The 15,096-nt window shown below is 38.6% G+C and overlaps 1 protein-coding gene and 1 pseudogene across 2 annotated transcripts in view; one reads left to right on the forward strand and one right to left on the reverse strand.

Moving 5' to 3' along the window:
* RAD51B (RAD51 paralog B) overlaps positions 1 to 15,096 on the reverse strand; it is a 781,261-nt gene that overhangs the window by 743,812 nt on the left and 22,353 nt on the right. For both annotated transcript variants that reach the window (XM_037832462.1, XM_037832463.1), the window contains exon 4: positions 3,612 to 3,728. In XM_037832462.1, coding sequence (XP_037688390.1) covers positions 3,612 to 3,728 — 117 coding nt within the window. The remainder of the gene's footprint in view (positions 1 to 3,611; positions 3,729 to 15,096) is intronic.
* LOC119530869 lies at positions 3,955 to 4,840 on the forward strand (annotated as a pseudogene).

Raw genomic sequence — 15,096 nt, forward strand, 5'->3', positions numbered from 1 at the left:
AAGTGAGATACCAAGAAATAATATCATATAAGTAAGGAGAGGAGTGTCAGCATTAAAGTATTCTAAGGTCATTTTACTCTTCAGGAGGGGAACTAAGATATTAACCTCAGAATTAACTTACATATGTATGGTGGCTTTGTACTGTGTCAATCTAGCTGAACTGGAACTACATTTCCCAGAATTCCCTTCCCTACATGGGTTCTGGATTAGGATTGCCCTGAGAATTTGCATGAGATTAAGAAGGCAGAAATGAAGCAGTCCTTTTCACTAGGAAGGCTGCTACAGGACCAAACACTACTGTAGCCTCAAACGTGTTGTTACAGATCTGCTGCTTCACTTTGGTGTGAGAAACAACAGCCAAGCCCACAGCCACCCCAGGTTCTCCTCCATACTACAGCTCCAATGGAACTCCTCCTTCAGTCCCTTGGAATCATGAGCCAAGTTCACATGCGACTATGTGCACAAGTATAATGACAGCTCACCTGCAGGTCATTCATATCACTGAAGTTGGAAGCTTGGAGCCAGTAAGAGACAAAGTGAGTTCTTTGAGAGACAGACATGAACAGCAGTTCATCCTCATGGTTTCCAGCTCATTCTCCCTTGTTCCACTTCATGTCCATCTTCTCTGCACAGTGACTGGCTCTGCTGACTTCAGGGCCAAAACCAGACTCAGGAACAAGAAACTAATGTAGAATGCTTAGCCAGCTGCACTATTACATAGTTCGGATCCCTTTCAGAAGTCCCTTACATCATTCATAGTGGTTCTGCCTCTCTGATTAAACCTTTACTTATACAATATGGTAAAATTTTAAGAGCCATAAAAAAAAAAAGTAGAAATTATAACTTCTGTATAAGTAAAGGGAAAGAAATGGAATGAAAATGTCCCACCAAAGGCATAAAATAGGAAGAGAGGGGGTATAGAAAAGGCAGGACAAATAGAAAACAAAGTTAAATGGGAGAAGTAAGCAAAACTATAGCAGTAATCACAATAAATATAAATACACTAAACTAGCCAGTTAGAAGACAAGGAATATCAGATTGGATTTACAATAAAAATAAAAGTTTTAAAAGCCTAGCTATATGCTATTTACAAGAAACACACTTAACAAAAAGTTTGGAATAAAACAATGGAAAAAATACACAGGCAAATACTACCCAAAAGAAAACAAAGATGGCTATAATAATATCAGATAAAATAACAAATAATAATAATAAAAAAAAGTATTAGGGATAAAGAGGGAGTTTCATAGTGATAAAAAGTTCAGTTCTCCAAGAATATATGACAATTCTAAAAGTGTTCATTTCAACATAATAAAATAGACTATAAATATTTAAAGCAAAAAAAATAGAATTACAAGAATTTTTCAGCTCTACAATGATAGTGAAATATTTAACAGTTCTCTCTCATTAGTATTAGGTCAGGCTGAGAAAAAAAAATCAGTAAAGATTTGGAACAATCCAAATAACAAGCCTAATTTAATGGTCATATACAGAGCCTATAATAATGAGAGAATAATCATCCTTCTCAAGCAGCACAGACACTTTATGAAAATTGATCACATATTAAACCACAAAAAAAACCCTCAAAAATTTTCAGAAAATCAATTATACAACAGTCTCTAACCAAAACGAAGTTAGGTTAACAATCAATCACTAAAAGACACATTTTTAAAAAATAAATGATTTAGACATTCAACAGTTCCAAGGAATTCCAGGAGTCAAAAAAGGAATCATAATGGAAATTTTTAAATACTAAGTGAAGTGTGTATTTCCTAAAACCAAGGATGATTTCTAACATAACGACAGTGCCATTATCAAGTTCAGGAAATTTAACATTGCTAAAATGTCTTTATCTAATCTACCTTCTGTACTCCAATTTTGTCAATTGACCCAATAATATCCAAACATCGTTCTTAATGGTGAAATATGAGAAGAGTATTCATATGGAAATCAGAAAAAAGGTTGCTCACTATTACTTCTATTCAGACTATATTGGAAGTCTTGACCAGCACAAGAAAAGAAGAAAAGTAAATTAAATAGAGATATAACACGTTTGTGGATAAGATGATTTGATAGCATAAATATGTCAGTTCTCTGCAAATTGACCAATAAAATCAATGAAACTACTGCTTGGATTCAGAAGGAATGGCTGAAAGCTAAGTGAAAAAGTATAGAAATTTATTCTGAAACTTAAAAAATAAAAAGGAGTTGTTGGTTAATGTTCCTCAAGTTCAACTTTTTGCTATTTAAGTAAGTAATTTTATAACTCTGGATCCTTATTGTTATAAACCTATTTGAACAAAAGTCCAATAATTCTCAAAAAGATTATGTAAAAGATTATGATTATGGCACCATCTGGTGGCAGTATACTGAAACAATGGTTTTTTTTTTTAAGACTAATTTGAGGTGTCTTCATTCATTCACTCATTCTTTCATTTCCAACTATCTAATAAGCATCTACTATACTATACATAGCACACATACCTCTTAAATCTTTTTGGAAGGCAGGAAATAAGGTATAGTGTCTGTAAATACATATATACATACACACGTACACACATAAATACAAACAGGGTCCCTATGTTTGGGAGTGTGTTGGTAAATACAGTCTATATCAAATCAACACATCAGAACCAGTGAGCACATCAATGCAGAGTAAAAACAGTCGTGGTGGTTATAAAATGTCCTCAAATTCTTTGACATTTCTTCCTACAAAAGGCAGAGCCTAATCTCCCTTTCTTTGAATGTAGGTTGGATTAATGTCTTGCTTCTAAGAAACAGTATGTGCAGAAGTGATGGTATGTAACATCCAAAGCTAGATCATCAAAGCCATCACCACTTCCATCTTGCCTTCTTTTGGACCACTCACCTTGGGGAAAGTCAGACACCATGTCATGAGGAGACTCAGCAGCCTGTGGAGAGCCCACGCGAGGAGGCACTGAGTCTCCCGCCAACAAGAGCACAACTGGCCAGTCCTGTGAGTGAGCCCCCATGGAAACAGATCCTTCAGGCCCATCCAAGCCTGCAGATGATGGTAGCCTCAGCCAATCTGCCTAGCTAAACCACTCCCAAATTCCTGACCCATAGAAACTGACAAATAATTAATGTTTGTTGTTGTTTTAATCCACTTACTTTTGAGGTAATCTGTTATGCTGCAATATATACCTAATACAACAACCTATTACTTTCCAGAATCTAATTTTATTTGTATCTGGAAATAAAAATAGCTCACTCTAATGTAATACTATTATTTGTCCATGTTAATAAAATTTCAAATTTTCCTTCCTAAAACATGAACTAGTGATCCTTTGTTAATTCCCCCAAATTATTTTATAGTATCATTTCATAATATTCATCACTAAGTTTAAGTTAATTTAAAAAAACAGTGACCTAAAGAGATTTTAGTCAGTGAACAAGGGTGTTTTTTGAACATCTTCTTTCTGCAGGGCAACTGTACTAGAGATTTACAAAAAAAAAAGAAAAAAAAAAATGGGTAGAACCATGCCCTTGAGGTACTTATAATTTATTTCAGATTAATGTTCATGAAATAATTTATGTTTTTTAACTAAACATATGTCAACAAAACAACGTATGGAAATTTTCTCCTTTACCTCTGTCAGGGATCCACAAGCCACACCACCATGCAGAGCTTTATCCAGAGCAGTAAGAGTAGTAGGTAAGAATGCCGGGGAGAGGTCACCAGACCTTTGTGTCTTTATCCCATAAGCCTAAAGAAGAAAAGTTAGTTATTTTCAACAGCCAAATCTGTTCAAAACCATAAACCAACTCCAAATCTCTAAATTTTAGCAACTGTAATCTACAATCCATCTTTTTTTACCTCCTTTATTCATTCAACAAATATTTACTATGTGCCAGGGACTGTGCTACTTCATGGGGATACAATATAGCAGACAGAGCCCCTGCCCCACAGTACTTATTAATCAATGATGGACTATGAAATTAGGACTAGAAAGTAGACAATTAAAATACAATTAGCCTCCACAGTATCCTCACCAAGCGCTTGTTGATTGCCCTTGCTCTCGCAGCATGTGTGCTCCTTCTGTTGGTGGCCCCATCCACCACCGCAGACCAACATTCCAGTATAGAGCATGTCTTTACCCCATTGGAACCCCTGCTTCTCACTGGGAATTTGAAGAAATGGCTTTTGATTCTGGATCAGCCTTTGGATGACTGTTTTCATCATCTTTGGAGCAAAGCTCTTTTAAAAGCCTGTGCTGATGGAGGTGCCAACCGCTTACAAGATACCACCGAAGGAGAGCAGAAAAGCTTTTTGCCTGAATTCACCAATGGAAATTTTGATTCTATAAGGCCTGAAGTCAGAGAGTACTGCAGTATTAAAGGTTGTGAGCTGATTTCAACTCCTGATCAAGACCATACTGACTTTATCAAGTGCCTCCAAGGGCTCCAAAAGAAGAGAGAAGAAAAAGACCTACAGGTTGATATGACTGTGATACTGGAGGACTTGGTGGACATTTTGACCAGATTATGGCATCTGTGAGCACCCTATTATCCTATTTCAAGCAACTGATATCACTCCTTTGCCAATTATAATAATTCAAGAGAAATCTCTCATCTACCTGCTCTAACCAGGAAAGCACAGGTTGCATGTAAACACTGGAATGGCAGGTGATTGGTGTGGCCTTTTACCTACAAGGACAGCCTTGTAGTCAGGTACCACAACAGGCCTAAAGTGGAAACTCACCAGTCATGTGCTTGGTTTTGGAATACTGGTCAGTACTTCTAATACCTACGATGGATATGGGTAGTGACTGTGGAAACTGATCAGCCACTCCTCTGCACCATGGCCATCAAAGACTAACCTATCAACCGGCACCCATAGGTGTGCCTCTATCCTACCTCGCTGCCAATGATTTATTGCTCAATAAGAACAGTTCACCTGGACTCTTACACTTCCCCAGGAAGTCCAGTAGTTCAGATAATCCAAGCAACATTATAAATGACAGATCTGAATTGTACAGTGAAAGGCAAAATCAGAATTTGTTAGGAAAGTAAATAAGACCTGTTGTTTTCATTTGGAAACTCACATGAATCATTACATTATAAAATGCAGTGATTATTCTTTATTGTGTTATTAATCATTCTTTTTATCTTAGAAAAATAAAACTCCTTGTAGTCCAGCACATTACTTGTCCCTGCTGGCCATCCTTAAATGCTTTTAACAACAAGGGCTACTTCTGAATGTCTTTTGATACTGTATTTCTCCATATAATTTATATTACCTTTTACTAGAAAAAAAAATTCCCTCCAGATTGATATGTTAAAACTACACTATTTCATGCTGGCCTATTACTGTATCTGGTATTATCTTTTAAAAAATAAATCAAGTCATTGACCTAAGCATTAAATTTGAGAACAGTAATTATGTAAGTTATAGGTGAAGTGAGAAATGACATGAAAGACAAATAATTCTTGAGCCCCATCTTACTCACACATTAATCCCCAAATTTGATTTGAAGTAAATGCCCTAAACTTGAGTGGAATGACAGATCAAAATTGTCCCATATTAATCAAATTATATAGAACACAGATGTGATGACTCTCAAAAAAAAAGATAAAATGAACAAACAGAACAAGACTTCTGAAATAATAGTAGGCACATAAATGAGACAAAAAGAAATTCTGTGATATGACACTCTACCAGTTTTTCTTCTACATTGGTGGTTACTTCTAAGACTCGTCGTTGTCTAACTAATCTTTAAATGCAGGCATCACTCGGGGCTTGGTTTGGGTGCTCTCATCTACTTCCTACATTTACTTTGTAGGCAATCGTTCATCCACTCCCATGGCTTCAACTGCTAAATTTACACTGTTCAGTTTGCTAGACCTGCCGTTAGCAAGATACCAGAAATGGACTGGCTTTTATAAATGGAATTTATTAGGTTACGAATTTACAGTTCTAAGGCCATAAAAGTGTCCAAACTAAGGCATCAACAGGAGGACACCTTCACTGAAGAATGACCAATGGCATCCAGAACACCTCTCTCACCTGGGAAGGCACATGGCTGGCATCTGATGGTCCTTTGCTCCCGGGTTGCGTTTCAAAATGATTTTCTCAGAAATGTCTCTGGGCTTTGTTCTTTGCTCCTCTCTCTTGGCTCCTGTGCATCTTTGATTCTTTCTCCCAGGGTGTTTCTCTCTAAGTGTCTGGGGGTCCTCTCTTAGCTTCTCCATGGCAAACACTGGGCTTCAACTCTTAGCTTAGCATCTCTAAACATCCTTCTGTGTGTATCTCCGAGCATCTTCAAGCTTCAGTGTCTGTGTTCGCTCTTCAGCTCTTTTTAAGTACTCTAGTGAACTAGTCAAGACCCACCATGAATGGGCAGGGACCACACCTCCATGGAAATAATTTAATCAAAGGTCTCACCCACAGTTGGGTGAGTCACAACTCCATGGAAACACTCAGTCAAAAAAGGTTCCACCCAATAAGACTGGATTGAAAGATCATGGCTCTTCTGGGGTCCGTAACAGTTTTAATCCAGCACATACACCAATTACTCCCAAATGTATACTCCTCTCCTTCAAGCTCCAGGTCCACAAACTTAACTGCCTAATTCACATCTCCACTCAATATTTCAAAAACCCCTTAAATTCTCCACCTCCCCAACCCCCTCACAGAAGCCAGTTTGAAAGGGCTCCATCTGGTCATATCAAGAACAATTTGAGCATCAAAATAATGATAGTAACAAATTATAGCTTATTGAATAAAATGCAAAATGATATCATAACAATATAAATAAATGAATGAGCAAATTGAAAGTTTGATGAGTGGGATAGTTACACTTTCAAAGTACCTCTCCACAGAAGACTTATTCATTAAAAGGGAAAAGTAATAACTTTACAAAGGTGAACATCATCATTAACGGTACAAATCTAAATTGTGTACCACCTGATAGGATGCAAAAAGAACCCTTGAATTCAACAAGTACAAAATCAAACCCATGATTTGCCACCATCAAACCTGATCTTCTTCCAGTATGCCTTATCTCAGTTTCTCAAAGCAAAAATCAGAGAATCATTTCTGACACTTTCCTGGACCCCACTATCATTTACAGTCAAACAATCATCACAGCCTATTAATTCTACCTTCTAAATATCCCTCTTAATAAAGGACATTATCCCCTTGTGATGGTTAGGTTCATGTGTCAACTTGGCCAGCTGATGGTGTCCAGGTGCCTGGTCAAGCAAGCACTGGCCTAACCATTACTGCAAGGACATTTGTGGGTGGTTAATACACCAAAAGGCTGGTTTATTAAATCATCAGCTAATTAACTGCACCTGTGACTGATTACATCAACAAAGGGCGTTTCTTCCACAATGAGAGAATTCAAACAGCTGGATTTAATCCAATCAGTTGAAGACTTTTTTTTTTAATAATTCAATTTTATTGAGATATATTCACATACCAGTCATATGAAGCATACAATCAATTTTTTCACAGCACCACCATATAGTTGTGTGTCCATCACAAAATTAATTTTTGAACATTTTCATTACCACACACACAAAAGTAATAAGAATAAAAATTAAAGTGAAAAAGAACAATTAAAGTAAAAAAGATCACTGAGTGCTCTTTTTTTTGCCCCCATTTTTCTACTCATCCATCCATACACTGGACAAAGGGGAGTGTGATCCACGTGGCTTTCCCAATCACACTGTCACCCCCATAAGCTACATTTTTATACAATCGTCTTCAAGATTCAAGGGTTCTGGGTTGAGGTTGATAGTTTCAGGCATTTACTGCTAGTTATTCCACTTCATTAGAACCTAAAAAGGGTTGTGTACATTATGCATAAGAGTGCCCACCAGAGTGACCTCTCAGCTCCTTCTGGAATCTCTCAGCCACTAAAACTCATTTCATTTCACTTCACATCCCCGCCTTGGTCAAGAAGATGTTCTCCATCCCACGATGCTGGGTCTAGATTCCTCCCCGGGAGTCATATTCAACGTTGCCAGGGGTATTTACACCCCTGGGTATCAGTTCCCATGTAGGGGGGAGGGCAGAGACTTCACCTGCCAAGTTGGCTCAGCTAGAGAGACAGGGCCACATCTGAGCAAAAAAGAGGCACCCAGGAGGAGACACTAGGCACAATCATAAGCAGGCCTAGCCTCTCCTTTGCAGTAACAGTCTTCCCAAGGGCAAGTCCCGTGATTGAGGACTCAGCCCATCAAACCACCAATCCCCAACGTCCATGAGCACATCAGCAACCATCAAGGTGGGGAAGCCCAACACCCCAGGCATTCTCCCCCAGCAATGTTCACATTAGTGGTAGCATATAATATTTCTCTTTTTGTGCCTGGCTTATTTCGCTCAGCATTATGTCTTCAAGGTTCATCCAAGTTATCGTATGTTTCACGAGTTGAAGACTTTTAAGGGAGAAAGAGAGAGGACCTTCACTTCTTCTTCGGCTAGCCAGTGAAGCATTTCCTGAGGAGTTCATCAAACACCTTCATCAGAGTTGCCAGTTCGCTGCCTGCCCTACGGAATTTGGACTCGTGCATCCTGCCCTATGGAATTTGGACTTGTGCAATTCCACAACTGCATGAGACACTTTTATAAAATCTGATATTTACAGATATCTCTTGTTGGTTCTGTTTCCCTGGAGAACCCTAACTAATACACCCCTCTACATTAATATCACACTAATAATCTAAACCACAATCACTTTCTGCCTGGAATACAGTAGTAGATACCTAATTAGTCTTCATGAATATCTCCTTGCTCCTTTCAATCTCTTCTCTATATTCAAGACGGATTTTTTTAAAACACAATTCATAGCTTCCCATTGCTGCGAAAGTCTAAAATCCTTAACATGGTCTGCAAGGCCCTAATGATCTGACTCTTTATTATTTCTCTCTCTTCATCTCTTGCCACTGTCTTCCTCATTACAATGTTCTATTCACACCAACCTGATTTTATTACCATAAAGTGCCATTCTCCTTCTCTTCACAGAGCCTTTGTATTTGCTATTCCCACTGCCTGGAAACTCTTCCCTGCTCACCTCCCTTCCCAACTCCTTTGCCCATCCCTCTCCTATTCATTCTTCACATTTCAGCTGAAGTGTCATTCTCTTGAGGAAGACTTTCCTGACCCTCAAGTAATATCCCCTGTTATTAAGTTTCAAAACTCCTTGTACTTTTCCTTCATAGGACTTCGTTCCAGTTTGCTAATGCTACCTTTTTGCAAAACACCAGAAATGGATCAGATTTTATAAAGGGGTTTTATTTGGTTACAAAGTTATAGTCTTAAGGCCATAAAGTGTCCAAGATAAGGCGTCAACAATCGGGTACCTTCACTGGAGGATGGCCAATGGCATCCAGAAAACCTTTGTTAGCTGGGAAGGCACACGGCTGGCATCTGCTCCAGAGTTCTAGTTTCAAAATGGCTTTCTCCCAGGATGTTCCTCTCTAGGCTGTAGTTCCTCAAAAATGTCACTTTTAGTTGCTCTTGGGGCATTTGCCCTCTCTTAGCTTCTCCAGAGCAAAAGTCTGCTTACAAAAGCCATCTCCAAAATATCTCTGTAAGCTGCAGCTCCCCTCTCAGCTTCTGTGCATTCTTCAAAGTGTCCCTCTTGGCTGAAGCAGCAAGCTCCTTCTGTAGGGCTCTAGTAATCTAATCAAGGCCCATGCTGAATGGATGAGGCAATGCCTCCAGGGAAATTATCTAATCAGAGTTATCACCTACAGTTGGGTGGGTCACATCTCCATGGAAACACTCAAAGGACTCCAACCTAATCAACACTGATACGTCTGCCCCCACAAAATTGCATCAAAGATAATGGTGTTTTGAGGGACATGATACACTCAAACTGGCCAGACTTACACTACCACAAATAACTATTTCTGTAATTTTTTGTTTAATGCCTGACTTCTCCACTAGACTGCAAACAACATGAAGATAGGAACTGTACCTTGTCACAATATCTACTATCCCCAATACCTGATAAAGTACCTGACACATGGTCAGCACTCAATAAATACTGGTTGAGGGAATGAATAATTGGATAAATGAATAAATAAATGAATTTTTAAAAAAACTCCTTGAAGGAATAAAGTAAGGCTAAACCAACTTTTAAGGCAGGACTCAAATCTAAAAAATTCTACAAGAGTGACTGTAAACCAAAGGAGAAAGAAGGCTTCTTGAATTGGTATTAGGAAAAGTAATGAGGTTACAGCTGAAAGTGGTCATGGAAATGGAGATTAAAATTGCATTTCCTTTCCATGCTCTCTTATTTAATTACTAACTGGAAATATGCCATAGATACTGACCAAATGGAATAACAGATGTGAAATTGAGAGGTTTTCCTGTTGCTTTACAAGCTTCAAAATAATAACAAGTTAATCTGACTTTAGCCACAGTCAACACACTATTTTAACTTTCTAACTTCTCCCATAAAACCAAGCAAGCTATTCAAAGCACTGAAATCAATGATACAGCTAAAACTAGTGCCAATTTCTGACTCTGATTCTAATTCTCCTTCTGACTAACCTCTCTTTAAAGTATTTTTCCTAGACCACAAGTTAAATCTGAACAAAAGTCTGTGGATGACGTCATCAATATGGTGACATAAGACATCCCCTAAAAAAACCTCTCAAGAGATTCAGTGAATAAAAGGACAAATCCCACTTGCTTAGAACTCTGGAAAACAGCAGAGAATGGAAAAGGGCTCAACAAATGCTAAATCAAAGAAAAAGAAAAATATCAGGGAAGAAATTTCTGTTCTGGACCACCAGTCCATTCCCTTCCATCTCACTTGGTCTTACACAGCTTGGAAGTCGCTCAGATGCAGTGGCCCAGGTCCCTCCCACTGCGGGAAGAAACTATAGAGCCCCTCACAGCAGCGGGTTAGAACCCCATGCCTATCCAGGCATCGGGACCTAAGTCCACAGACAGCCAGGGTGGAACACAGCTGTTGAGGATTGCTGCATGCACAAGGGCCACAGGATGAAAAACAAAGAGAGGGACCACAGTAGAAGCGTACAAGAAGTGTGCTAACTCAATCCTTTTTCAGTTGGCTGGACCACCTAAATGCAAAACAGACTTTTCTGGAGTTACCCACCTATCTAGATTGAACCCATCTGGCTCCCTGGGGCAAGAGGCACTAATGGGGAAGAAACAGGAGGCCGAAAAGCCTCACAGAGGAGAAAAGGGGGGAGTGGGGGCTGAACTGAACTGCTGTAAGATGGGAGTTCTGTATACAGAACTGAAAAATTTAAGAAAATGGGGCAATAAGTGGAGGGGGGAGAATTTAAACAAAACATAGGAGCTGGGGAGAAAATTCTGTACAAAAAGAAGCAGATCAAGATTCCTGGAGAAGAAACAGAGGAAAGAAAGCTTTCTCCTGGAGGTGAAACATTTACCCAAAAAATGCAATCTTAAAAACTGTACAACATATCCAGTGTAAGAATCAGATGAAGAAGAGCTGAGAAAATATGATCCATTAAACACAGGCTATTGTAAGGTCTAGAATAAGCTGGAAAAAGCATCAGAGAAAAACCTTAACACTACGCTGATCAACAATAAAACCCTAGACAAGAGAGAGAAACTGACCATCACAGTTAACTCATCAATATAATCATATGCTAGACATCAGCAAAAATTTACAAGCCATACTAAGAAACAGGAAGATATGGCTCCATCAAGGAAACAAATTAAAAGTCCAGAGGAGACACAGTATTTGGAACAACTAGTCAAAGAAGTTCAAAAGAATCTCCTAAATCAATTCAAGGAAATGAAGGAAAATATGCATAAAGAGATAAAGGATATTAGGAAGACAATATGTGGAGACATCAACAAAAGGCAATGTAAACAGTGCTGAAAACTTCTCCCCAAATATTCAGCAAAAAGGGGGGATAATGCTGACTTGTTCAGAACTCTCGAGGAGGGTATGGATGAGAGAAGGACCCAACAGATGCTGGACTGAAGAAGAGAGATATCAGAAATGGAAGTGTCCGCATAGAGATTGTGGTGGTGAATGCATAACTATGTGATTATACCAGGAACCATTGATTGTATACTTAGGATTCAATGATTAAAAAATAAAGAGGGATACAAGTGCTGGAGAGAGGATGTACCTAATCACTGCTGGTGGGGAAGTAGAATGGTGTAGCCCATCTAGAGAGCCATGTGGTGGTTCCACAAGAAGGTAAGTATGGGGTTGCCATAAGATCCTGCCTTCCCATTATTGGGTATATGTGGAAGAACTGAGAGCAGGGACATGAATGGACATTTGCACACTGGTATCTATGGTGGCAGTATTCACAATTCGCAATGGATGTAGGTGGCCTAAGGGTACATTAACTGATAAACAGAATGGTGAAATGTGGTGTATACATACAATGGAATATTGAGCAGCTGCAAGAAGAAATGAAGTTGTGAGGTATGCAATTGGTAAATGGACCTTGAAGACAATATGTTGCATGAAATAAACCAGAAATGAAAAGACAGACATTGTAACACCTCACTAATATGGAGTAACTATAATGTGCAAATTCTGAGAACTGAATCTGAAAGCATAGGTTATCAGGGGAAAGTTTATTGTAATGGTTCCAAGATTATAAGTTCTTACAGCAATTACCTCTATTCCTGAGTTGTAACAGTTATTTCTAGATTCTGAGATGCTGAGCTCTTGTTTATAACCTGGTCAATCCCAGGAACTTCAGTTATCTGTGTGACACCTGAGAGTAAGAGCTAGAGTCCAGTAGCTATGAATGTCAACATTATCCCATATAGCAAATGTTAAAGAAGCTGAAAAAGAGATCAGTATTCAATTAGATATATGAATAAAATGGCCTTTGTTAGGACTAAGGTAAATCAGACTAAAGGGTAAAGGATGATAGTGACTGTGTTCTAAAACTTCAACTTCTGTGTGAGACTAAAGGAAGAGATGTTTATTTGGTGGAAAATCTGTATTTTCTGTAGCACGCCATATAATTGAACCTGTATGGTCAGTTTATTCAAACATCATAATTACATGGAACCTTGAATAGGGAGTGAGATCTGGTTTGGTTGTACAGACTAGTGTGAGGCCCCGATACATTCCATAGTAATTTGGGCAGAGGGTAAAAAGTATATGAAAAGCTCCCTTTAAGGACTGGGGGAAAATGTAGACTATTGTACTTCCACACCTGGGGAATTACTGCTATTCCCACAAGCATCGGGATAACAATTTAATAGGCCAAGCCCTTGAACCTGGGGATTGCCCTTATGAAACTATTCCCACAAAGGAGAGGCTAAGCCTACTTATAATTATGTCTAAGAGTCACCCTAGAGAACCCCTTTTGCTGCTCAGATGTGGCCTCTCTCTATAAGCCAACTCTGCAGTAAACTCACTGCCCTCTCCCCTAGGTGAGACATGATTCCCAGGGATGAGTCTGGACCCAGCATCGTGGGATTGAGAAAGACTTCTTGACCAAAAGGGGGAAGAGAAATGAAACAAAGTAAACTTTCAGGGGCTGAGAGATTTCAAATGGAGTCAAGAGATCATTCTGGAGGTTATAGTTGTGCATTATATAGATATCCCTTTTTAGTTTTTAGTGTATTAGAATAGCTAGAAGGAAATACCTGAAACTGTTGAACTGCAGCCTAGTAGCCTTGATTCTTGAAGACAAGTGTATAATTATATAGCTTATACAGTGTGACTGTGTGATTGTGAAAACCTTCTGGCTCACATTCCCTTTATCTAATGTATGGAAAGATGAGTAGAAAAATAGGGACAAAAAAGTAAATGAAAAATAGTGGGGCATGGGGGGGGGAATAGGTTGTTTTGGGTGTTCTTTTATACTTTTATTTTTATTCTTTTTTTTGAAGTAATGAAAATATTGAAAAATTGATTGTAGTGATGAATGCACAACTATATGATGATACTATGAACAATTGATTGTACACTTTGCAAACTTTAGATGATTATATGGTGTGCCAGCTTGTATATATTATATCCCCCAGAAAAGCCATATTTTTTAATACAGTCTTGCGGAGGCAGACTTATTAATCCTTTTGATTAGGGTGTGACATTTTGATTGAATGTTTCCATGGAGATGTCACCCACTCAACTTTGGTTAGAATTCTGATTATATTATTTACATGGAGGTGTGGCTCCACCCATTCAGGATGGGTCTTAATTAGGAGCCCTTTAAAGAAAGCTCACACAGAGAGCATAGAGGACAATATGCCCCAAGACAAGCTAGAGAGACATTTTGGAGAGAAGCTAAGAGCTGACACAAATCCTGATGCTTAGAGATGCTTGGAGATGCAGAAAGAAGGAAATTTGGAGATGCTAAGCTAAGAGATGAAGCCCAGAGTTTTCCCCAAAGAAGCTAAGAGAAGACCCCCCAGATGCTTACAGAGAAAAGCCGTAGGAGAAAGATGCAAGGATGCACAGGAGCTGACAGAGAGAAGAGCGAAAACAGAAGCCCAGAGACATTTCGGAGAAAGCCATTTGGAAACACAACCCAGGAGCAAAGGACAAGCAGATGCCAGCCACGTCTTCCCAGCTAACAGAGGAGTTATGGATGCCATCAGCCATTCTTCAGTGAAGATATCCTCTTGTTGATGCCTTAGTATGGACACTTTTATGGCCTCAGAACTATAAATTTGTAACCTAATAAATTCCCTTTAAAAAAGCCAATCCATTTCTGGTATTTTGCATAAAGGCAGCTCTGGCAAACCAGAACATATGGTATGTGACTATATCTCAATAAAATTGCAAGGAAAAAAAATAGACATATGATAAGGTTTAATATCCAGAACATATAAAGAAATTCTGCAACTCAACAATATAAAGACAAAAAACCCAATTTAAAAAAGGGCAAAAGACTTGAATAGACATTTCTCCAAAGAGGATATACAAATGGCTAAAAAACATATGAAAAGATGCTTAACATTACTAGCTGTTAAGGAAATGCCAATCAAAACCACAATGAGCTATCATTTCACACTGACTATTATGGCTATTATTAAAAAGCAGAAAATTACAAGTGTTGGAGAGGATGTGAAGGAATAGGAACACTCATTCATTGCTAGTGGGAATATAAAATGGTACAGCCACTGTGGAAAGC

The sequence above is a fragment of the Choloepus didactylus genome, chromosome 4 (assembly GCF_015220235.1).
Source record: "Choloepus didactylus isolate mChoDid1 chromosome 4, mChoDid1.pri, whole genome shotgun sequence".
In the NCBI taxonomy this organism is placed as follows: Eukaryota; Metazoa; Chordata; class Mammalia; order Pilosa; family Megalonychidae; genus Choloepus; species Choloepus didactylus.